Consider the following 24,595-nt stretch of genomic DNA (forward strand, 5'->3'; position numbering starts at 1 on the left):
AATATGGCATGCGTGGGGGCTCTGGCCACCACACCCCACTCACGTCATGTTTTGATGTAAATGCTCCCACGGAGATCAAGTTCTGTTTACTGGGGACAGACTGCATGACAAATAGAAGAGTGGTCCAAACAGTGGAAGTTTCTTTCCCACTCATGTAACAGTTTGTGGAGAAGCCTCCATGAATCTTCTCCATGAATCTGGGACCCAGGCCCCTTCTGGCCTGTGCCTCCAACACCCCCATGGCCCTGTCGTTTCCTTCATCTAGCTAGAGTCACACATGGACGGTTGGGACAAACCATTAAGGCGAAGTCTTGCTCCCAGGATTGATGTAACATTTTAGTCAGCTGGTCACCCAGTGTGGTCCCGGGGAATGGCGTGGTGATGGGCGAGAAAGTTTTAATGATGAGTTTGAAGAGACACAAGGGAGGGCGTAGCAGCCTGGGGAGCTTCGGGGTGGGTGCTAGCCTGGGGCAGCATGAGGGCGACTCTGAGTTCCCTGGTGTGGCTCATCATGGGGAGTTGAGATCCCACAAAGGGGCTGGAACTTTCCCAAGTCATGGCTTTACCACGGCCCGCCTGTGTCCCGCAGGAAGATGCCGACTTGTGGTCATGGGACCACCGAGGGGGTCTCTGCCTCTCCTCTCTCCGTGCCTGGAGGGGAGCACAGTGAGAGTGATGACATTGTTCTAACCAGCAGGACCCTGACTCCACCCCCCCCTTCACCCCCTCCCCGTGCCTGATGTCAGTTTTGCGGCTCAAGCTAGGGTCTGCTTCTCCAAGTGGCCTTCTTGGCCTATTTATGGCCGCTTTCAAGGGTGGGAAGGAAAAAGGGGATGGCGGTGAGAGGCCTCAGGTCTGGGTTACATGTCGAACAGTCCCCCTCTTCACCTTCCGGTTGGTGAGTGTGACCATCCTGTGGCAGACGTCAGGGTCCCTTTCACTGTGACTTTCAGGGAAGGCCGGGGAGCTGGAGTGGGTGCCCTTTGCAGAGAATTGTGGCCTGAGAGGATTATGAAACTTAAACAGGAATAACTTAAGCACGGGCCATCTGCGTGGGAATTGGGGAGTTCTGAAACTGCCTTCCTCCACACCCCCTCCGCCCCCTCCGAGGCTGAGGCCTGCCAAAGCCGTCTCCCACACACCTCACCAGAAAGTCCCTGGCTTCCCTCCCAGCTGCCTTGCGACTGACCTCATGAGGTGTGAGAAGGAGGAAAGGAATCTACATTTCAGATGAAGCTTCCTTCCTCCTTCCTGAGAAGTGGTCCAGGCCGCCTGTGCCTGCCAGGTCACGCACACAGCTCCTCAGAGCCCGGGGCCCCGTGGCTCGGCCAGTCTGCTCGGAGAAGGAGCCAGGGAGGCTGGGACCCGGAGCCTGTATGAGTTTGTTGCGGCCGCTGTAACAAAGGACCGGAGGCTGAGGTGGCTGGAAATGGCAGAGATTCATTCCCTCTGGAGGCTGGAAGGCGGAGGTCAAGGTGTCATGGGGCCATTGGTGCCTCTGAAGGTTCTAAGGCAGAATCTTTTCCTTGCCTCTTCCAGCTCGTGGTGGTTGCAGGCAACCCTTGGGGGTTCGTTGATTTGTGGATGTATCACTCCAGTCTCTACAAGGCTGTCTTCCCTCTGTCTCTTCTTATAAGGACATCAGTCACACCAATCAAGGGCCAGCCTCCTCCAGTATGGCCTTATCTTAACTAATCACATCTTCGAGGAGCCTGTCTCCAATTAAGTGACATCTGAGGTTCCTGGTGAACATGAATTTGAGGTGGGACATTGTTCAACCTGCAACAGAGCCCCACCATCCCTCCCTTTCCCCTGGCCCCATAGCAGGCCCTTACCCCACATAGGCTGCCCTGCTTTCCTATCCAGGGCCCAGGAGTGGTTACCCCGAAATGAAATGGCACCCCCTCGCTCCAGGAAGGCCTGGCCTAGCAAGAGGGAGATCACGGAGCCCGAATCTCTCCAGGGACAGGCAACTACATGCCCAAGGGACCCCCACTTGGAATTTTTTCCCGTTTTATGGAGATGCTTCAGGATTTCTTGGCCCTTGGCCAATCCCAAAGGGAAAGAGCCCTCCCAGCCTTCCCATGGGCCACTCCAGACCAAAGTTTACAACCCAGATGGGAAAACTGGCACCTGGCTCCATTAGTCTCAGCTACCAGCCTCGTTTGGGGTCTTCTCCACGGCAGCCGCTAGGGAAGCTCCACCCGGCGTCTTCCGGACTGACCAGCCCTTCCCCTGGGGAGCTGAGGTCCTCTTGCTTGGACATCTGTGAAGGAGTGGTGAGTTCCTGGGCCTCTTGTAACCCAGCTGAATATTTTCCAGGTTACCTAACCAAACTCCTGCAGAACCACACCGCCTATGCCTGCGATGGGGACCATTTGAATCTACAATGCCCTCGGCATTCTACGATAAGTGTCCAGTCGGCCTTCTATGGGCAAGATTACCAAATGTGTAGCACCCAGCAGCCTGCCTCCCAGAGGGAAGACAGCTTAACCTGCGTGGCACCCACAACACTGCAGGTATTATCTTTCGTAGATGTTTTAGGATGATAAAATGGTCCTCTCTCTCTCTCCTTCTCTCTCTCTCTCTCTCTGTATATATGCTAGTGATTATATAGTTTGCTCAAAGCAAACCTGATCCACGAAAACCCCAACTTATACAAATCACTGGTTTCACAAGTGAGCTATTATTTGCTTCTGGAAAAGGTTCTTCACCAAACAAGACTAAATGGGATTCCTGCCTGCTGGGGAGCTCCCTTAATACGCTTGCCTTACGAATTTATTCAGAGACGTACCCCTCACTGCCGTAAAGCAAAGTACAGTCGTGCTGGCCTTCACCCTCCAGGACCACCTGTCCCGTCGATACCCCAGTAGAGAGGGAACATGACTCCTTTAGTGGAAACCACGGGGGGCTGTGTGAGGCAGACAGTCGAGATCCTGACCAACTTCTCAGAGAATGCTCTCGAGGAAGGGAAATAGCAATCATGGTCTTTAAAAAAAAAAAAATGGTTTTCTTCTCCAGTTGTAGATAATGACATTATTCTTGTTTCGAGCTTCTTTGGGCGGCCTCTGCTGATTTGCTTTTCTGTCATATAGTACCAGGAATTTGGGGAGGGGAGCAGCTAAGACTTTCTTTTGGGGGGGGGTTGGGATTAGCAAAAGATTTGGTATAGGAAGAGGTCAAGACTAGTATTTCAGTGGTGATTTTAGACTATTCATGGCTCTTCGACTATTTTTCAGCCGCAGGAAATGGGGGGAAAGATAAATTTGCTAGGAAGACTAAGGCCTGATGGAATTGGTGTTCATGCCATGTAGCTCTCTCTGAGGTCCAAAGAGGAGAAGCCAAACTCATGTGATAATATAAGGATTTTTCTATTTCTTACACCACTTACTGCTTCCATTCCAAGCGTCTTAGTATCTAGAATGGCCATGTGATGGGTAAAGATACCAGCCGAGTAGCCAAAAGGATGTGTTTGAGTGAAATCCCTGGACGTGGCTTCCACACCCCCCGAGGAGAGGCCACCTATTGCTTCTGGAGACCAGCAGCTACTTCCTGTGGGTGCCCCACCCAGCCCCCAGTCCTGTCCCTGGGGTGCCACTCCAGGAGCTGTATCCCAGTTGGCCTGCCCCCAGTCCTTACCCCAACTGCCCTGCCCACCCTTCCCCGCCCCCCAGGCCGGCTGCCGCTCTCCTAGGTGCATAAAAAGAACACCGGCCGGTGCCATAGGACGGGTGCCCTGCTTTGTGGAAATATGAACCCCTTGCACCTTGGAGCTGCAAAGAATGGGCACCACCCTCGCTCTCCAATATGGTGCCTGGCTCTGCCAGGCAGGCCTGAGGGAAGCGGGCGTTTCCAGAGCCAGGCAGACAAGTTAGCATTTGTGAACACGACTCCAATTGTTGTTCAGAAGGTTTGTTTGCCAGAAACATCCCCCGTGCACTGCTCTTTCATCCAGAGGGCAAGAGATCCTTTATTTTGTGTCTTTTGGGCAGCATTTGGGAACTGAGGCAAAGTGCTTCCCCCTCCGCAGAGTGAGGTCACCTAAGGCTGGAGAGAACAGGTGTCGATGTCCACCCAGGGGCACCTCAGCTGGTCTGGCCCGTGACTGAATGCCGACAGGAAATCCCCCCGCCCCACGCAGCTCTCAGCTGTTAACCCCCTTTGGGAACAGCCCCGCCTAGGGTCCCACTCTGTGGTTGTATCACGTGGAGCCACACAAGGGCTGAGTCATTGCACGGTGACCCTCAGCCATGAGGATATGTCCCGTCCTCTGGGGGGGGGGGGGTCCCTCGGCATTTTTCCAGATTTCATACCACCTCTGCCGGGCCCCTGAGGTGACAGGGGATGCCTGGTAAGGCCAGCAGCCTTCATGGAGATATTCCATAATCTACTATGAGAGCATGGAGATACGGACAGGCTCGTGAAGCTGAGGTAAATTGAGTCCAACAGTAGTGACTAGCTTCTTGGGAAACGTATAGTGTGCTGGGTATCCTGTTAGCGGATAAGTGTAAGACCTGTGTGTTACAGGCAGCGCCTGTTGTGTTTGGAGACAGGAAGCACGGCAGTGAGGCCCCTTTGTGACCCTCCACAGGGCGATTCATGGGCTTTTGCACGGAACAGATTCATTCACAAAGGAGTGTGCACTGTCTGGGAAAAAAATGAGGGAAAGAGGATTTGAAGGAGAACTTTGGAGCCAAATGAGCAACAGAAGGCCTGAGTTTTCCAACGAGGAAAATTACCCCCTGGGGAACAAGTAGGCCCTGTGCCCTCCAGGTTGGCAAGGGTGGGAAGAATCAGCTTTCTAATGTTTATTGTTTGGCCTGTTTTGGGTTGGGTCTCCCAAGGCCTCCCCCAAATGCTGAGTTCTCTGTGGTCTGTGCTCGGCCGTTTCTAAGGATGTAGAGCGACGGCCGTGATTCCTGGTCCTCACAGGGCTCTCTCAGCTCTGCAGCCAGGGGGACGCCTTCCGGAAGGGACCTCCGCGTCCCGTCTGGCCCACACTCTGAGGTCCTCGGGTCTCGCTCGTGTTTCCCGAAGCCTCCATGATGCAGCACTTCGGTCAAAACCATCGGCAACACTTCCACTCAAGGAAGACTGGAGGCTGGGCTTCTGGTGGGGGCCTGGCGCCGTAGGGTCGGGTTTCTTGCTCTGGGACAGACAGGGAGACAGGGAGCCGACCTGGTCAATGCACAGGTGTGCGGTCTCAGACACAGCTCATAGCAGCTCGAAGGTTCTTTGTGTGGCCCCCAGGCCAAGCAGACAGGTGTCCTTTCCTTGTCAGAGCCCAGAGCAGCCCGGGTGTGGGGTCTCACAGACATCGTGTGTGGTTTTCAAGCCTATCCCTTTTCTACCCCCCTCATTTTAGAAGGTGCTGGATGAATGCCAGAACCAGCGTGCCTGCCATCTCCTGGTCAATAGCCGTGTTTTTGGACCTGACCTTTGTCCAGGAAGCAGTAAATACCTCCTGGTCTCCTTTAAATGCCAGCCTAGTAAGTAACTTCTGGGGCGGGGTGGGGGGGGGGACAGTGTGTTTGGGGTGTGGATTTCCTGTTTTATTCACACCCCTGATGGAAATTCTCCGCCAGTGGGTGTTTGTCCAACTTGGAAACTTGTTAATAGAGATGTCCTACCTATTCTTTTGTGGTGTGTGTGTGCACGTGTGTGTGCAGCCATATATCCATGTGCATTCTTCAAATCCTTGAATTCAAAACATCCTTCGTAGGGGCGCCTGAGGGGCTCAGTCAGTTAAGCGTCCGACTTCAGCTCAGGTCATGATCTCGTGGTCCATGGGTTTGAGCCCCATGTGGGGCTCTGTGCTGACAGCTCAGAGCCTGGAGCCTGCTTCCGATTCTGTGTCTCCCTCTCTCTCTGCCCCTCCCCTGCTTGTGCTCTGTGTGTCTGTCTCTCAAAAATAAATAAACATTAAAAAAAAATTTTTTTTAAATCCTTCGTAATATGTAAAACCCAGTTGTACCCATGCTAAAGGTATCAGGGGTGGCAAGAGGCTGAAGTTGCCTTTCCCCAAAATGGGGAACTGGGTTTTCCTTACTCAAAGGAAGCTCACCATCAGCCGCTGGCCTGTGGTTCTCTCGAGAGGGCCGGGGGGCACATTTGCTGCTGGAGCCCCTGGTTCTAGATCTTTCTGAACTTGCTTCTTCCGCTTTCACCTACAGCAGGGGCTCCGCACACAGTGTCTTTTCCTAAGGGGAAAGAAAGAGGAGGAGATTCTGGCTGGAGCAGCCTTTCTTATTCAGATTCTCGCACTTTTCTCAGTTGACTTGTGCCACGTGTAACGCACATCAGTTTTGTGATTAACCCGTTAAAGACCACAAGTAACTGCCTTTCAGCGAGGAGGTCACACGTACAGGTGTGGAGAGCCTGCTTGAGAGAAGCCGTGGGTAACTGCAGCATTAGAGGCTTCTGGCGACCCTGAAGTAACCTGCTGAAAAGAAAGCAAAGTTATAGCAACAATATTTAACCAAACGATTATAAGAAGGCATGATCACTTTAAACATTCTGCACTGCCACCCCAACGCGTTGGTTTTATTTTCTGCATTTTGTTCTCTCTTGGTTTCTGCCTCTGGTTCCCAGCATCCCCCCCCAAGACAGTGGCAGACTAGGTGCCGGAGGCGGGTGAAGCTTTAGCTCATACGTGTGTAGTAGTTTCAAGTGCACATTTGCAGAGAAAGCACTGGAACCTTCCAGCAAATACCCAGCCTTCTGTCTTAAACCCTTTCCTTGCTGGGGCCCAGATGCCTCAGAACGGCCCCTATGGCTCTTTCCCCCATGCTGTGTGTTCACACATTCACACTCACATGCACACACTCATTTGCATGCATACCCACGATTGCACGCTCACATTGCACATAGTCACTCATACATGCATACAATCCCCCCTGTACGTGCTATCACACACACATGCACTGTCACACACATACTCACACGTGTACATGATCGCAAACACCCACACACAGGCCCGAACTTTGCAGAGCAGCCAAACCCTCCCCAGGAATCCTCATCACCTCCTGTCTCACTCAGGAAGATCCCGTCTACATCTCTGTGTTCTTAGTAGTGTCCTTCCCATGGCTAAATCTCAAAAAACGCTGTCCTCCTTCCATGGTGGAAAAGACAACCCTTTTTTTTTTTTTTTTAAGTTTATATATTTTGAGAGAGAGAGAGAGAGCATGAGTAGGGGAGGGGCGGAGAGAGAGGGAAATAGAGAATCCCAAGCAGGCTCTGAGCTGCCAGCATAAAGCCTGATGTAGGGCTCGATCTCACGACCCTGGGATCGTGACCTGAGCCGAAATCAAGAGTCAGACACTCAACTGACAGAGCCACCCAGGCGCCCCAAAGGCAACTCATTTTAAAGCGTGTTCGAAATGTTAACGGTTGAAGGATCTGTGCAGTGAGAATATGCCTGTCTCTTGTGATATTCTTGGAAATTTTTCATAATGCGAAGTTGCAGAAGACCAACCCGTAAAAGACGTAAAAAGGCCCCTGTGGAAGTGGCCGAACCTCGACTATGTCAGTGCCAGGCCACAGCCTTATTACTGTGGCCAGTGATGAGGTCTGATTGCTCATGTCATTTCAGCAAAACACCGCTGAAGCACCTACCGTGCACAGGTGTGGGGCCAGGTGTTGGCGTATGAAGGCAACTCCTGTTTTGCAGAACTTTCTTGGATGGCGGCTCCAGCTGGGAGAGCTTCCACGTTCTTTCATCCAGCGAGCATTCACCTCGCATAGCTGCTTCCCTCTTGCCTTTTAGGTTCTAGCAAATATCAGCTTTCTCCAGAAAGATCGTATCTGTCCAGAATACATCTCAGGAGAACCCTACTCTCTTGGTACTGTGCCAGGAGCTCAGGGGGAACTGAGCCCGGCAGGGGTGCAAGGAAGGCTTTCCTGGCTAGTGATGGGGCTGGGGACTGCAGACTAGGGGTCGGGCACAGAAGGAGCACTTCATATGGAAGGCTGTGGCCGGAGAGAGCAGGGGGCTCTGGGGAGCCAGCAGGAGCACCGGATGGGGAGTTGGAGTAGGATCCCCGGGACCTGATGGGCAAGGAAGGGGGTGGACTCCTTCTGTGAGGGGCATTAAGCAGGGAGGACGCGTGGCTGGGGTTTTCACGTCCCCTCTGGTTGCCCCATGTGTAACAGACGCGGGGCACAGCCCTGTATCTTAGGCTGTTTGAGCTGCTCTAACAAAATGCCATCAACTGGGTGGCTTATAGTCAACAGGAGTTTATTTCTTGTAGTTCTGGAGGCTGGGAAGACCGAGATCAAGGGGATGGCAGCTTTGGCACCTGCCGAGGGCCCGCTGCTTCACAAATGGCTGTCTTTTTGCTGTAACCACACTTGGCAGAAGGGGCGAGGAATCTCTCTAGGGTCTCTTTCGTTCAGGGCCCTAATCCCATGCATGGGGACTCCACCCTCATGATCTAAGCCCCTCCCAAAGGCCCACCCCCTAGTACCATCAAGTTGGGCATCAGAATTTCAACTCGAATTTAACAGGGACATGATCCTTCAGACCAGAGCGCCTTGGGTAATGTAGACATTGGTGACCCGAGGCCCTGCAGGCTGGGAGGCGGTCCCTGTCACCACTGTGAGAGGAAGGCAGAAGAGAGGTCATTCCTACCCCCTCCAGCCTCTGTTTCTGCAGCCCTCTCACCCCGGCGGCTCTTCTCTGTTTCTGATGCCAGCCCAAGCATGACACTGACACTGATCCTCAGAAGGCACCCCCACTGCTGCAGCCAGGGGCCCGGGGAGCCAGCCCTCATCGTGAGAGCCGACTGTGGGCATTTCTTCCCAGCTCTGCCTGAGTGCAGTGAAATCTGCCACAACGGGAGTATTTACACCAGGGAGATGGGCAAACGCTATAAATCAGGGCTTGCCTGTGGATGGTGGGAGAGCTATTTTACCAGCAAACCTCAGTAGAAAGAGCCTTCTTTTCTCAAGCAGGCACCCCGCTTCACCTCCTTAAATCTCATCCTTGCAGAGAATCTTGGTTTCCGTGAGGCTTCGGATTTTGGCAGTTCTGGGTTCATAACCCTGTTTGCTGTGTGGCTGCTGCTTGACCTTGGATAGCATAGGGAAACTCCCAGGGTCGGCTCCGTGACCCAACGGTAGAGTGAAGACAGTGCGCCTTCCACGCTGTGGCAGAGTGTGTAAAAGTACGGTGCTGTGCACTTGTGCTCAGTAATTGGTAGCTGTTATTCCAGGAGGCAGATTAAGGTCATTCTTGCTGAAGATGTGACTGACCGAAAGGCAGTGATACCCAGATGTTGGGGGGCTGAGGGGAGTCTGCCCTGGGTGCAGGCATGAGCAGGGTATACCCTAGAGAATTTTAAAAACACAGTAAAAGTAAGTAAATATCTGTCTGCATGTCAATATCGCCCCGCGTGGCCGCTGTAACTAACATCAGTAGTAACACATTCTCATCCTGGCAGATCACCCTCTCTGCCCTTCTGTGGAAGGCCACTGCTGATATGCACATGTGTATCTGTGTTATTAAAGAGGACTCACAGAGGGGCACCTGGGTGGCTCAGTCAGTTAAGCGTCCGACTTTAGCTCAGGTCATGATCTCGCGGCTTGTGAGTTCAAGCCCTGCGTCGGGCTCTGTACTGACAGCTCAGAGCCTGGAGCCTGCTTCGGATTCTGTGTCTCCCTCTCTCTGTGCCCTTCCCCTGCTTGCAGTCTCTCTCTCTCTCAAAAATAAATAAACATTGAGGGCACACAGAGCCCCCTAGTTTGCAGAATCAGGAAGGGGACTTTGTTACTGTTGTCCTGGTTTTCCCATTTCCCCGGGCTCCTGTCACCCTCCCTGTCCAAACCCACTGGGAAGGCTGTGTATGCCTTTTCTAATCTGAGACCACTGAGCAGTCTCACCCAGCTCTAAAACAAATTCTCTCTCTCTAAGAAAAGTAGCGATTTTGTTAGTGGCCCCACTGTGTTTAGGGCCCAGAAATGTCACTCTTAGGCGACAGCAAATTAGTACATTCTTAAGGAACCAAGTGACACATCATCACACAGCAGTAACCCCACGTATGTAAGGTGACACTCACAGGCCTCTCCGTTCCAAGAGATGGTTTGCCCATAATCTGAGGACGGGATCACTGGAGGCCTTACCTGGAGGTGTTGTTTTACTCTGCGTGAGTTTGGCCAGCATCGAGGCCTCCTTTAATGAATGGGCCTTAATACATCAGAGAGATGGTGGCTAATAAATGCACTTCTTGACAGGCCTTAAAAAGTCTTTTCTAATTTCTAAAAATTCTGATAAAGAAAGAAAGAAAAAGAGAGAAAGAAAGAAAAAGAGAAAGAAAGGAGAAAGAGAAAGAAAGAAAAAGAAGGAAGAAAGAAAAAAGAAAAGAAAGAAAAGAAAAGGAAAGAAAGAAAGAAAGAAAGAAAGAAAGAAAGAAAGAAAGAAAGAAAGGAGCCAGTCCTGTTAAAAAGAAAAGCTTCCAGTTTGCTGAGATCAGGCTTGGTTTTCATCCTTTCTGGCGAGCTCTGCCACTGGAAGGCATTCTTGACATTTTTCAGCCTTCTCCCCGTTGGAAGGGTGCTTGCTTGAGCTCTTTTTGGTGCGTCTACCCATATGCCCCCTGTTCTGCATCAAAGGCCATCGTTCATTCCGGGCCTTTGAAGTCAGGCAATATTTCGGTGTTGGTGGGATTTAGCGTTTACTCATAAAAAGCACTGAAAAACTCATACCAGTGCGGATGTGACTCACCAAAATCAAACCCTCGATGTCAGGGTCAGACTCAGTGTTCTTTTTGTTCAGAAAAAGAAAACAAAGCTTCTTGGCTTTAGGTTCAAACTTGTATTAAGATTCCAATGAGTGGGTGAAGGGCATTCTACATACTGCTTGGTCACCCCAGAACCTTCCCTCCTCTGATAGTTCCTTGTGTGTTACTAGGCCGTACGGGGATTTGGTGAGCATCTGTAACCTGGTTTCTGCTTCATGCCTTTCACTCATCTTGAGTGTTCCCCTCAGCACGGATTAAAGAACAGCATAAGGCCGGGGCGCCTGGGTGGCTCAGTCGATCAATGTCCAACTTCAGCTCAGGTCATGATCTCATGGTTTGTGGGTTCGAGCCCCACATCGGGCTCTGTGCTGACAGCTCAGAGCCTGGAACGTGTTTCCGATTCTGTCTCCCTCTCTGCCCCTCCCCGGCTCATGCTCTGTTTGTCTGTCTCTCTCTCAAAAATAAATAAACATTAAAAAAAAAAAAAAAAAAAAAAGACCAGTGTCAGGTTTAAGCAGCACCAGAGCTGACGGTATCTTGAGATCCTGAAGCTTTCCTCACTGCTGCTTCTCTGGTGTAGAAATTACGCCTTCCCGTAAGGCTTCAGTGGGGGCTTTCAGATTGGTTTGATTACAATGCAGGGTAAGGAAAACATTTTACATTTTGGCCCGGCATAACATACACACAACTGAAAGGATTTTTAAAAATTATAAAACAGTGTTTATCCTTTTTTGCAGTGAGGTGCTTTGATGTTTTCTAAACTCTTTGTTTTTTTTAAAATTGCTGGTCACGATTTGCTAAATTGATTTCATGAATAGAATAGGCCTTAAGTCACAGTTTGGAAAACTTTAACTTGAGATCTATGAGGGATCTGGGCATGGCCTGCACCTCCAATCCAAAAACATGACTGAGTCAGAGAAGTGAAAGTGGGAGCCGGGGGGGATGGTCATGGGGGGTGGTCATGGGGGTGGTTGTGGAAGGTGGTCATGGGGAATGGCCATGGAGGATGGTCATGGGGGGGCAATCATGGGGAATGGTTATGGGGAATGGTCACAGTGGTAGTGGTCATGGGCGGATGGCCATAGATGGTCTTGGGAGATGGTCATAGGAGGGGTGGTCATGGGGGGTCATCGTGGGGGGCTAGTTTTCCTTCTTCTCGGTATGTTCTTCCTCCCCGCCCCAAACAGCCTTCATTAGCTCCTGTAATTTAGCTCCTCTTGGCTTGTTTGGCTGAAAAATGTTCCTGTTTGCGCTGCAGTTGACATTTCAAAGTAAAAACAAGTCTAGAATGAGGGTAATAGAACGATTTTTTTCTTTAGGAAACATTGGGGAGGTGGGGAGAAGAGAACCACATGTGCAAATAAATGGCCGTAGTCCCCTTTGTGTTTTGCTTTGCTTTGCTTTTGCAAAGTTTAAGATAAGTGGCAGGCTAGGAAAAGATATTTATAACACGTAAAAGAGGAAGGTTAGCATTCCAGACTATATGAATCCCTGCTACAGTGTCTAAAAATCCAAAACACAACATGCCAAGGGTATGAAGAGGTGGTTCCCAGAAGGGCTATTTTGAGTATGAACTTGATTGATCCATTTAGGGACATCTGGGTGGCTCAGTCAGTTAAGCATCTAACTCTTGATCTCAGCTTAGGTCTTGATCTCATGACTGATCTCAGCTTAAGTCTTGATCTCAGGATCATTGAGTTCAAGCCCACATGGGGCTGTGCACTGGGCATGAAGCCTACTTAAAAAAAAAATTCACCGATACATTTAAAGATCTTAGAACAGGGCTTAATTCAAGGAAGTGCTCAATAAATTTGGCTATTATTATTTTTGAAATATCTTTATTGAAATATAATTTGCGTAGCATAAAGGTCATCCGTTTTAAGTGCAATTCAGTGATTTTCAGTAACTGTACTGAGTCATGTAACCGTCACCATAACCCAGCTCTAGAACATTTCCATCATCTCAAAAAATGTCCTGTGTCAGTGTATTGTCATTTCCCTTTGTCCCCAACCCTCAGCCTCAGGGAACCGCTAACCCACATTCTGTCTCTTCGCTTTGCCTTTTCTGGATATCTCAAAAAAATAGAATCATACACTATGTGGTTCTTTGTGTCTGGCGGGTTAACGGTTACTGCTTTTAAAAATCAAATCATTATGAAACTCTTTTTTTTTTTATTAATTGAATGCTTTTCCAGTACCTTCTTTTTTTTTTTTTTTAATGTGTATTCCTTTTTGAGAGACAGAGATAGACAGAGCATGAGCAGGGGAGGGGCAGAGAGAGAGGGAGACACAGAATCTAAAGCAGGCTCCAGGCTCTGAGCTGTCAGCACAGACCCGGATGCGGGGCTCGAACCCACGGACCGCGAGATCATGACCTGCGCTGAAGTCGGACGCTCAACCGACTGAGCCACCCAGGCACCCCTCCAGTACATTCTTTAAGAAAAAACAATAAACTATATTTTCATCAGCAATGCATTTACAGTGTCAACGCTGTGTGACATTGCAGAGGGAAATTTTACAGTGGCATGCGGATTAAACAAACACACAGACCTTTTCCTAAATTCTTTGGGAATTTGTGACCTGGTGCAGGGAGTCGGAAGGTAGCACGCAACCGCGGCCCGAGCCGCAGGTGCTCCTGGACCGAGATCTTCATACTGCCCTGAAGAGGGACTCTTCACATGCCCTGTTTTTTCCTGTATTCTACCCAAGGAAATAACTCGCTTTTGTATCATTTTTCTTTTTAAATATATAAATGGGGGTGTGTGCTAGAACATTAGGAGGTCCGGTGGTGAGGTGTCAGCGGGCTGTCTCCAGAGGTTTAATCCTCAATCAGGCGATCCCTGGTCTTTACCTGTGCAGATCCAAGCCCGCATTTGAGGAAAGGCTCCCTTCAATTAAGGAATATGTGAGCTCAGGTGGAGAGAGAGGGAGAGAAACATCCTTTCTGGCCAGGCCCCCATCCGTAAACCCAAGCCAGGAAGTCCTGCCTTCCCTGCCTGCCGACACTACCCCCGCCCCCCAATGTCCTCCTTGTGCACCTGTCATTCCCACTCTCTTCCTGCAGAGGGCGCTGTTTCTCAGGGTCATAGATGCCATGGGCTTGAGGGGCTGTTCCCACTGTCCTTCTCAGCGTACAGCCCCTGAGGGCTCGCGTAGGGCTCCCTGAGTCCTTCTGGGGGAAGCTGATGGTGTTGCTGATCTTTGTTTCTGCTTCAGATGAACTAAAAAACAAAACCGTGTGTGAAAACCAAGAGCTGAAGCTGCACTGTCACCCATCGAAGTTTCTCAACATCTACTCTGCGAGCTACGGCAGGAGGACCCAGGAGCCAGACATCTGCTTCTCAGAAGCAGAGCGGCTCCCCCCGTTTGGTACGTGTGTGTGGTTTTTTTAAGTTTATTTATTTATTTTGAGGTGGGGAGGGGCAGAGAGAGAGAGAGAGAGAGAGAATCCCAAGCAGGCTCACAGCTGCCAGCACAGAGCCCAGTGGAGGGCTCAAACCCATGAACCGTGAGATCATGACCTGAGCCCAAACCAAGAGTCTGACGCTTAACCGATGAGCCACCCAGGCACCCCTGGTATGTATTACTATGTGGCTATCGTTAGGGTGCTGAGTGGATTAGGGCCCTGACTCCCCAAGGAAGGAAGCCTGGCAGGGGCTGGTCCCTGGATTAGAGGGAAAGTTGAGGGCAGGGAGGAACCGCCCACGTGGTCCCACCTCCTTCTGACCCACATTCCCAAATCTGTCCATTGTGTAGTTGCTTCACACCGAGTAGGTACTGAGCGCCGACTGTATGTAGGGCCCCGTTCTAGGTGTGGGGGAGTCATCGGTGACCAACACAGGGTTCACGTGGCACTGACCTTCCAGCAGTGGACCAAGAGGTAATGAGAGAACGAACGACGTGTGTTGTATTTCAGGTGCACACAAGTGCGGAGGGGAAGGGCACATTCGGTGGGCAGGGGTTGGGGGTGGACAGGGAAGGCTGGGGTGTACCACAGAGAGGCATGGTCTCACAGGGTCGTGCTGAGCAGAGACTTGAAGGAGGAGAGGGAGTGAACCTGGGGAGCCGTCAGAGTCACCTGAGGTTATGATTAGTCCGTGCTCTCCAGAACTAACGGGACATATAGACCTGTATCTGGAAAGAGAGATTGATTTTAAGGAATCGGCTCGCACAGTGGTGGAATATGGTCAGTCTGACACCTGCAGGGCAGGTCGGCAGTCTGGGAACTCAGATAAGAGTTGGTGTTCAATCTTGAGTCTGAATTTTGCAGGATGGCAGGCTGGAAACGGGCAGGTTTTCTATGCTGCAGCCCGGAGAAAAAGCAGGCCTTCAACTGATTGGTTGAGGCCCACCCACATGAGGAAGGGTAATCTGCTTTACACAAAATCCACTAAGTTCAATGTCAGTCCTATCTTAAAAGTGTCTTCACAGTAGTCTACCCCGGTGTTTGACCAAACAGCAGGGCACCATGGCCTAGTCAAGTTGAGACACAGAATTAACCCTCACGCATGCCAGTCTGTGGTGGGGAAGCGGCCTGATTTTTACCCGCCGTGTTACCAGAGAGAACGGGCCCCACTGGGAACTGGCGCACAGAGTTGCACTTTATTCATCAAAAGTAAAATGAGCTCTGAAATGTATTAAATCGCTACGATTTCTTCATGGATCACATGTGAAATGAAACGTTAATTTTTTTTTTAATTTTTTTTTAACATTTATTTATTTTTGAGACAGAGAGAGACAGAGCATGAACAGGGGAGGGTCAGAGAGAGAGGGAGACACAGAATCCGAAACAGGCTCCAGGCTCTGAGCTGTCAGCATGGAGCCCGATGCGGGGCTCGAACTCACAGACTGTGAGATCATGACCTGAGCCGAAGTCGGCCGCTCAACCGACTGAGCCACCCAGGCGCCCCGAAATGTTAATTTTAAAAAGAAATTCATACCAAACCAATTATCTTGGATCTGAAAAGAGAGAGCGTGACGTGACTCCAGTGAGCAGGCAAGTTCTCGGACAAGACGAGAAGAGAGAGCAAAGAAGCCGTTCAGGAGGGACACGGGCCACCAAAGCCCCCCAGCCCGGTGTTCTGGGAAGGAAGGCCCTTCTGTTGAGGACGGCAGAGGGTCTTTTGAAGGGGCAGAGCTGGCATCTAGCTGCTCTTGACCAGGTCTGGGGGAGGGGACTCCCGTTTAACAGGCTTGGCTGCCAAGTGGGGCAGAGAGGTCTTTGTGAGGGTGGCTTCCTCTCGTATGTCACTGCACGCCCCTCGGCCCACCCCACACCCCAGTGAGCGACCTGTGAGTTCCTGACACTCCAGCGTCCCTCTCGTATAACACCCGCATGCGTTCAGAACGTCTCCAGCCCCTCTGCCCTGGCCCCCGCTACTGTGTCAGGTCTGGGCGCTGGTCATTGTGCCATCTCCCTACTCCCAGCCTGCTTTTCTGCCCAGATGGCCAGAGGCATCCTTTCCAAAGGCCAGTCTGATGGCTGTTCTTCTGAACATCCTGAAATGATCCGGTCTCCTTGGCTGGATACGGGAGCCTTGGTGATCTGACCTACTTCTGCACCAAAGGGACCCTCATCCTTCTTCATCAAGTAATCAGCCAAAGAAAATGTTAGCAGACATCATGGCTAAAAGACAGGTTTCCATAGAGACGTCGAGGAATCCTCAGGTCAACCAGCTGTCCTAATGCCATGAATAACCCTTGTTGATACACGAAAGGTCCGTGAATGCACGACCGGGCCCCTCGCTTAGCGGTTCAGTTTGAGAAGGTTTGAGCCCTGGCAAAGTCGCACGTGCAAAAGCCACGGGCTCATCCTTCCCCTGTGCCCTCCCACCCCTCACGGGCAAGGGCTTCTGTCCCTTGCCGGTTGGCTACACGTGAGGTTGAAGATCAAACTGTTCGCCGCATTCGTGAACCACTGCCAAGCCCCGGAGACTGTCTGGGCCTGTGCTCTGCGGTGGGAAGAGGCTCCCAGGGGACACGAAAGGCCCTATGAGGGCTCCCATGGAAACCTGGACTATTCCCTCCCGTCAGGTCAGCGCTAAAGGGCAGACCCTGGCTGCCCGTGCCGATGTGTTTTCTCCCTCTAGCTGAACGCTGAGAAGCTGTTTACTTCTTGGCCCAGGAAAGCCACACGGGAGGATTATAAACTGCACTCGGCATGATCCCCCCTCCACCAGACCATCCATTTATCCCTCTTGTGTAAACGCCTTGATATCACCCACTTTTTTTTTTTAAGTTTATTTATTTACTTTGAGAGGGAGGAGGGAGAGCGCGCCCAAGTGGAGGAGGGGCGGAGAGAGAAAATCCCAAGCAGGCTCCGCACCGTCAGCACAGAGCCTGACTCGGGGCTCAAACTCACGAACCGTGAGATCATGACCCGAGCCGAAGTCAGACGCTTAATCAACCGAGCCGCCCAGGCCCGCCCGATATCACCCACTTTCAGAAGCACACCTTTTGACACCCTGCCTCCCACTGACTCCGTCCGCACGTCCTCGGCTCTCCTGTGCTGAGGGTCTCTCATCCGGCCACTTTGCTCCCTGCTTCTGGGCATCTCTCGCCTGGACCATCTGGACCACCTCCTGACTGGTGTCTTGGCCCCCTCTCCTCCCTGATTCCCTCCCCTCCCTTGGCCCTTTCTTCACTTAGCAGCCGGAGAGATAGCATTAAAATCAATCAGATCACCATACCCTCCCACCCCTTAAAGCCCAGAGCTTTGTCCACTGTAATTAGAATAAATCCATTCTCCCAGCTGTGGGGAGAATGGATGAATGAACGAATGAACTGTGGGCCATTCGGCACACTCATTCATAGGCTGGGGCCTGTGCACAAGCTCTTCCTTTGGCCTGGAACGTTCTCACCCCACATCTTTGTGTAGCTGGCCCCGTCTCATCCTTCAGGGATCAAGTCAAATGTCCTTCTGAGACAGGTCTCCTGGGGCTCCCCACCAGCATGGCCTCTTGTCTGCGAGGTCCCGTGTTTGTCTTCGTAATGTGGGAACCATCGCATACAGGTCTGTGGCCTGTTTCCCTGGGGAAGGGAAGCACCGTAGAGATGGTGTCTGCTTCCTGCAGGATTCCCAGCAGCTAGAGCAGTGCCTGGCACGGAGCAGGTGCCCAGGTGACTCTTGGCGTGCATGAATGAATCCGAGCCTGTCCTAAGTGAGGCGCCCACCCGGAGCTCCCGCAGGTTCATGGTTGCCGGCCCAGAAGGCGGGTCTAGTGTCGTCACGGCTTCCAAACCCTCATGAGTTGCTGGAAATACGGCCTTTTTTTTTTTTTTTTTTTTGTAATGTGAAATGTTCCAACTTTTCAAACAGTGATTGAGCCAAAGAAAACATGCCTACAGGCCACATCCGGTCCACAGGCTGCCAGCGGGATCTGTGTTCTAAGTTCCCAGTTAGTACTTGGAGCTCAGCAACATGGCTTTGAAGAAGGGGAAAGGGCCGTTTCTTCTCAACCCCGGGGCCCGGCGTGAGCTCTGCAGGATGACAGGTCTAGGCCCGGGTGGTCAGGCCTCCCTGCGGCCTCTGGAAGGTGATGTGCGCACCTTTCCTCTTGTGGAACCCCGTAAGCTCCGGCCTCGGGGCCTCCCCGGGAGCATGCGTGGTGGAGGCCGGCCGGACCTCAGTGACGTCAGGAAACGCAGCTGATGTGGCACTTAAATACCGAGGGAGGGCATTTCCAGGTCCTTCTGGAAGATGATTGCTACGATCATTGTTACTGTCTTGCATTGTGCCATTAAGTTACATTTAACAGAAATAAGAAAATGGTTCGGGGGCACCTGGGTGGCTCAGTGGGTTGAGCGCCCGACTGTTGATTTCAGCTCAGGTCTTGAGCTCCCAGCTGTGAGATCGAGCCCTACGTGGGGCTCCACACTAGGTGTGTGGAGCCTGCTTAAGATTCTCTCTCTCCCTCGGTCCCTTTCCCCAGCTCACACACTCCCTCTCTCTCCCTCTCTCTCTCAGAGAGGGAGAGAGAGGGAGAGAGAAATAAGAAAACAGTTCAGCCACAGATGTTACCCATCAAATGAGCAGCTTTTTCCTTTGCAGGGTCTCTTCCAAGTCCTGGTGTGGGAGCACAGAACAGTTTTTACGTATTGGCGATTCTAGAACAGACACATTTGATTCTGCTCTGAAATTTCACTTCACATCATGGGTGTTCTTCCATGCGGCCACCAAAATCCTAACAATGCCAGTCCTTTCCTCATATCTTCTAAAAGGGATACAGATCATTGATTAACCATTCCCTAGGGGCTGGCTTATTTTCCTGCTTCTGATTTTCGAATATTGTGAGTGATGTATAACAACCTTGGGCTTGTAGCTTTCTCTTTCCTCTGGATTGTTTCCTTGGGATGAATCCCCAGAAGTTTTATAGTAAAAGGGGGCGTGGGTATGTTGACAATGCTTTATATGTATCACCAGAACTCTTTTCCAAAACCTTTTTGTATCAATTTAAATGCCTAAACAGCAACGTGTAACTCCGGGCTTCCTTATGACTCTGGCAGAGGTGTGTGTGATAGTTCTTCGTGGTTCCAATTTAATGGCTATAAAATGGTCCTTTGGGTCTGCCTTTCTTTGAATATTAACGACTTTGAAAGTTTCCCATGTTGTTGTGATTCTTGTATTTGCACTTTGCCCACCGTCTCTCTCGCCTTTATTCTTTTCTTCTTTCTTTTTTTCTTTTTGGTGGTGGGACCCTTCATTTTTTTTCATAAACTTTTACGTAACAGAGTAGAGATATGGGTCCTTTACATGCTTTTCTGCTGTCCCACCCCACGGTATATTTTTTTCTGGACTTGAGTTTGGGTTTGTTATGTGCAGCTGGTTGCTTTTTCGATTCTGTGAACGTTACACGTCAGATAGGTTCAGAAGGAAGGGGCTTCGTGGCGGCGGGGAGGAGGACACCCCTGGTGGAAGTCAGGGCGTCTGCACGTGACCTCCGACCCCATGTCATGACGCCATCACGCTCCCATGAGCATCTTCAGGGGATGCTCTAGTGGGACCTGAGCTCGTACTGGACGTTCCCAAGGACATAAAGATGCTCATGCCTGGGCTCGGCAAAGCCTCTGAGCCCACGCCTGGGGGAAGTCAAACAAAGCCTCCGTTATGTGTTCAGTGCCCTAAACTGGTCCCATCTGGAATGTATCAGGCAGGCCAGGCTGTAGAGAGTCATTGGTCACACACCACACCCTGGCCTTGAACAGGTCTCCCCAGCCTTTTCTCCACAGTGACATAGAAAATTCTATTTGTATGGCACAGTAGGGTGAAGGGAGGCGTACCCAATGCCAAAATCAATGGCTGGGGGGCAGCCCGGGGTCCCAAAGGAAATATCCAGTACACCTGTGCCCATTCACTTCTGAAGTTGGGAAATTCTACTCTGAGATGCACTTGGCCTCAGGGTGCAGAGGTTACAGATGCTGGAAGGCTCTTCAAGGCCTTAGACCTTCATCAACACTTTCCTCGATGTCTTCCCAATTTATGCCCAAAGTCCAGTTCCAAAGCCACGCCCACATTTTTAGGAATTTCTTATTACCCCAGCAACCCCCTTTGAAGTATCAAAACATGTGTTAGTTTTCTGTTTCAGTGTAGCAGAATACCCCCCAAATTTAATGGCTTGAAATAAAAACAAACACTTATTTTTGTTAAAGTTTCTATGGGGCAGGAATTCTGGGGTAGTTAGCTTGGGTGGCTGTTGCTTAGGGTCTCCTGGGTTCTGGTGAGGTGGCAGATGGGTGGCCGGCTGGGGCTGCGGTCACCTGAAGGCTGGGCTTCCAACGTGGATCGCTTGTATGGCAGGCAGGTTGGTGCGGTTGTGGGTGGGAGGCCTTCATTCTCCTCCCGTGGGTCTCTTGAGTGTCCTGTGATGTGTCAGGTGGCTTCTCCCAGAGCAAGTGATACAGAGAAGCAAATGGAAGCCACACAGTGTGGCCTCCGCCGTACCATATGGGCCCCACAAACCACCTCTGATTCATTGTGAGAGGAGAGAACACAAAGGGGTGTGAGTCCCAGGAGGTGAAGATGACTAGAGGCCATCGTGAAGGCTGTCGTGGGCTGAATTGTGTGCCCCTAAAATTCATATGCTGGAGTCCTAACCCTCAGTACCTCAGAATGCAACCAGATTTGAAGAGAAGGTCTTTTTTTTTTTTTTTTTTACTTTTATTTATTTATTTTTGAGAGAGAGAGAGAGACAGGGAGGCAAAGAGAGGGAGAGACACAATCCCCAAACAGGCTCCGCATTGTCGGCGCAGAACCTGACAAGGGGCTCCCAGGTACCATGAGACCATGACCGGATCCAAAATCAAGAATCAGAAGCTTAACCGACCGAGTCACCCCGAAGAGACGGTTTTTAAAGAAATGTTGAAGTTAAATTAAAGTCATGTGGGTGCTAACCCAATATAACTTGTGTCCTTATAAGATGAGGAAGTTAGGACACAGACACACACCGAGGAAGACCGTGTGTGTGGACAAAAGGAGAAGACGGCCATCTGCAAGCCAACGAGAGAGGCCTTGGAAGGACTCGACCCTGCTGCCATCTTGGACTCTCAGCCTCCAGAACTGAGAGGAGATAGATTTCTGTTGTGCAAGCTCCCAGCTGTGGTACTTGTTATAGCAGTCCTAACAAAGTAATACTTTGAAATGAAAGTAAACTGTGAAATAAAAGGGAAGACACAGAAGGCTGGTGACTAAGCCAACTGTGAGACCGTCTTCCAAAAGTAAGATCCCGCTGCATACTGGTTCAACCAAGGCTAATCTGGTGTCTTATCTTGAGGGTGTTGACCCTTGGAAGTCACTTCTGAAAGGTCTTCGGGCAAGTCCGATCCATCAGGACCTGTAGGTCTTACTGAGGAGAAGGGAAGGGAAGGTGTGAAAGTGTTTGACCACCGCCGGCCCCAAGTGAACACCAGTGAAACTGCATCTCATCACAGAAGGGAGTGAGCCTTCCCACAGACCTGGGCATGAACTTCAGAAAGTTCCCTTGGCTGGGCGTCCACTGTGACATGTCATTTCCTGCTGCAGTTACATTTTCTGGGTGGGCTCCAGGGATCCTGCTGCTTCCTTAATAAGAGAACGAGAAAAACCACCCAGTGGGCCTCAGAGGCTGGGCTAAGGCCATCCCAAGGCCAAGTGTGGGTGGGCCTCGAACTTTCCAGCCAAAGATTAAGGTGCCAGGGGCCCCCACTGCCAAGACAGAGTCACTTGAGAGCGGCCTAATTATCAAAATAAACACACGTTGTGAGGATTAATTGCCTTCAGTTTCAGTGCTAAACAATCGCGAGAAAAAAATTGAATTAAATGGCTGAATATCGTGTTATCAGATGCCTTGGGGGTGGAGGATGGTCTGCCAGGAAGAGAGGGCGCAAACAAAATCAGCCTGAGAGGGAGATAATCGCTGGAAAAAAAAAATCCCGCAAACAGTTCAGAGCTCAGTGTCAACAAGGATATGGTCAGACCTGAGTCAGACCTGAATTACCTTGGGCCGCTTCCTGAAAACACACTGTGGGTTTCACTCCGACCGAGATAAATTCTTTTAGTCCCAGGGTAATTTAAGGGTGCAGACGCCTGCCTCTGTAAATCACACTTGTCACAAGTCCTAAGAAAATATAAGGTTTCTAGGGTCCTCGTTCCATTCTGGCGGGAGCGTGGATGGGTAGAACTTTTCTGGATGACAGTTCGGCGGTGAGTATCAAAAGCCTTAATATTTTGAATAGCCTTTGACAAAACAATCTACTTCTAAGAATTCCCGCGGCAAGCGTCGTGCTCGTGTGCAAATATTTAGTTCAATGGATGTTCTACACAGGACTGCTGCTTTTTTTTTTTTAAGTTTATGTATTTTGAGGGAGGAGGAGGGGCAGAGAGAGGGAGAGAGAGAACCTCTCAGCGTGACCCTCCACGCTGTCAGTGCGGAGCCCAACTCAGAGCTCCATCCCACACCACGAGGTCACGACCTGAGCAGAAATCAAGAGTCAGACGCTCAGCTGACTGAGCCACCCAGGCGCCCCACACGCGACTGCTTCTAAGGTTCCACGCCAGAAACCGTCGGAATGATGATTGTATGGAGTATTGAACATAGAGCCGGCGCATCCGTAAGATGAAAAACCGTGCGATTCTTCGCAGTGATGTTCGTGTTAAAATTTTCACAGACACATTAACAAACGAGGAAGAAGGAGCATGCAGAGTTATAGGTATATGCCACCATTGAGGGGGAAGGACAGTCACACATAGAAGAGACCAGAAGGAGGTTCCTTAAAGGTTACTAGTTCTTTTCCTTGATGGTTGGATTCGCTGGGAAATTCTGGTTTCCTAGTTTGGGCTTCTCTGGGCTCTTCTAGTTTTCGACTACAAACAGGCATTTCCTTTGTGACAGAAAAAACAACAACAGTTACATCAGACTTCTAGGAATTTCGTAATTCAGACAGCTAGCGACTTCCTCCCAAAGCAGAGACCGTACATCCCATCCTCAGACCTCTTGACTGCAAATCCTGCAGGGTTTGGGGACAGCAGATGGGACCTCTTGAGAGTAAATCCATGGAGTCTGAGGGTGTGAAATGTGCCAATGTAAAAGATGGCGACGTATGGTCAGGAACGATCTACGCCCCCACGGGCCGTGCTCTGGAGTTTCCACGGATCCGTGTCTTGTTCAACCTTTGGGATTGTCAGTCTTCTCAATTTTTAGAGTTTGTCGTAATGTTAGCTGTTGTTATAAGCGGACCGAACTTTGTAAGGTCTCCAAAATTCTCGCCTCTGTTCTCTCCTCTTCAAGCTCTTAATTCCTCCCAGTGTGTGTTATTAAAATCGCTTCCGAACCGGTCTCCCCGAGCTTGGTTCTCTTTCTCTCCCGGGGGCTCCCGTACACTGTCGCTAAAGGACAATAGCATCAGGCCGTCCACTTCTTTAGGCTCCGTGTTGCTTGGAGAGTAACGTCTGTCTCTGGCCAGGCGTTCGAAGGCAACCTTTGTCCCTCTCCAGTTTCCTTTTCCTGATCATTCTGTATGGCCTCCCTGCCCGCGTCCACTCTTCCAGCTCCCAGTGAGCCCCCTAGCCTCCCCGAGTGACGCTAGCCCACTTGCCTTGGCGTTTATGCCTTTCTTTCTTACTTGCCTCTGCCTAATTCATGCTCTTTCTCCCGTGACCAAGCCCCTCTACTCCGCACAGCCTGTCATGACCACACTCTGGTTCACACTAATCTCTCCCATCTCTGACCCCGGCACCTCTTGTCCTGGTCACTCACTGCTGACGCTCACTCTCTGTTTTCCATTGTTAAGACATCGGGTCTCATGGGGTGGGCGGGGGGGTGGGTGGGTTGTCTCTCCAGCTGCAGCCCATCCTGTGAGTGAAAAGTAGATGTCTTCCGACTTGTCTTCCTGATGGCACGTAGCGTCGCTGCACCTCATCCTGTGTGCATGTTAAATTAATATTTACTGATTGCGATGGCGTTGTGCCAGGTGCTGAGAAACATGGCCTCGCGTTTATTAGTACGTTTCGTTCATTCATCAGCGTGTTGGAGTTCAAGGACGAACAAGACAGGAAAAGTCCCTGTCCTCGTGGAGCTTATGTTCACGTAGGGGAGATGGATTCTCAAACTAGACAAATAAAATATATATTTTGGGGTTACACATTTCATTTTTATTTTTTTTAAATATAATTTATCGTCAAGTTGACTAACATGCAGCATATCCAGTGTGCTCTTGGTTTCGGGGGTAGATTCCCGTAGTTCGTCGCTTACATACAACACCCGGTGCTCATCCCAACAAGTGCCCTCCTCCGTGCCCATCCCTCATTTTCCCCATCCCCCAACCCCCCCATCAATCCTCGGTTTGGTCTCTGTATTTAAGAGTCTCTCACGGGTTTGCCCCCCTCTC

General features: G+C 50.7%; 1 protein-coding gene across 2 annotated transcripts in view; it reads left to right on the forward strand.

Moving 5' to 3' along the window:
- The window catches only part of EVA1C (eva-1 homolog C), a 76,380-nt gene that overhangs the window by 33,630 nt on the left and 18,155 nt on the right, over positions 1-24,595 (forward strand). For both annotated transcript variants that reach the window (XM_030328992.1, XM_030328993.1), the window contains exons 2-4: positions 2,323-2,519; positions 5,366-5,489; positions 13,952-14,104. In XM_030328992.1, coding sequence (XP_030184852.1) covers positions 2,323-2,519; positions 5,366-5,489; positions 13,952-14,104 — 474 coding nt within the window. The remainder of the gene's footprint in view (positions 1-2,322; positions 2,520-5,365; positions 5,490-13,951; positions 14,105-24,595) is intronic.

Source organism: Lynx canadensis, chromosome C2, assembly GCF_007474595.2.
Source record: "Lynx canadensis isolate LIC74 chromosome C2, mLynCan4.pri.v2, whole genome shotgun sequence".
In the NCBI taxonomy this organism is placed as follows: Eukaryota; Metazoa; Chordata; class Mammalia; order Carnivora; family Felidae; genus Lynx; species Lynx canadensis.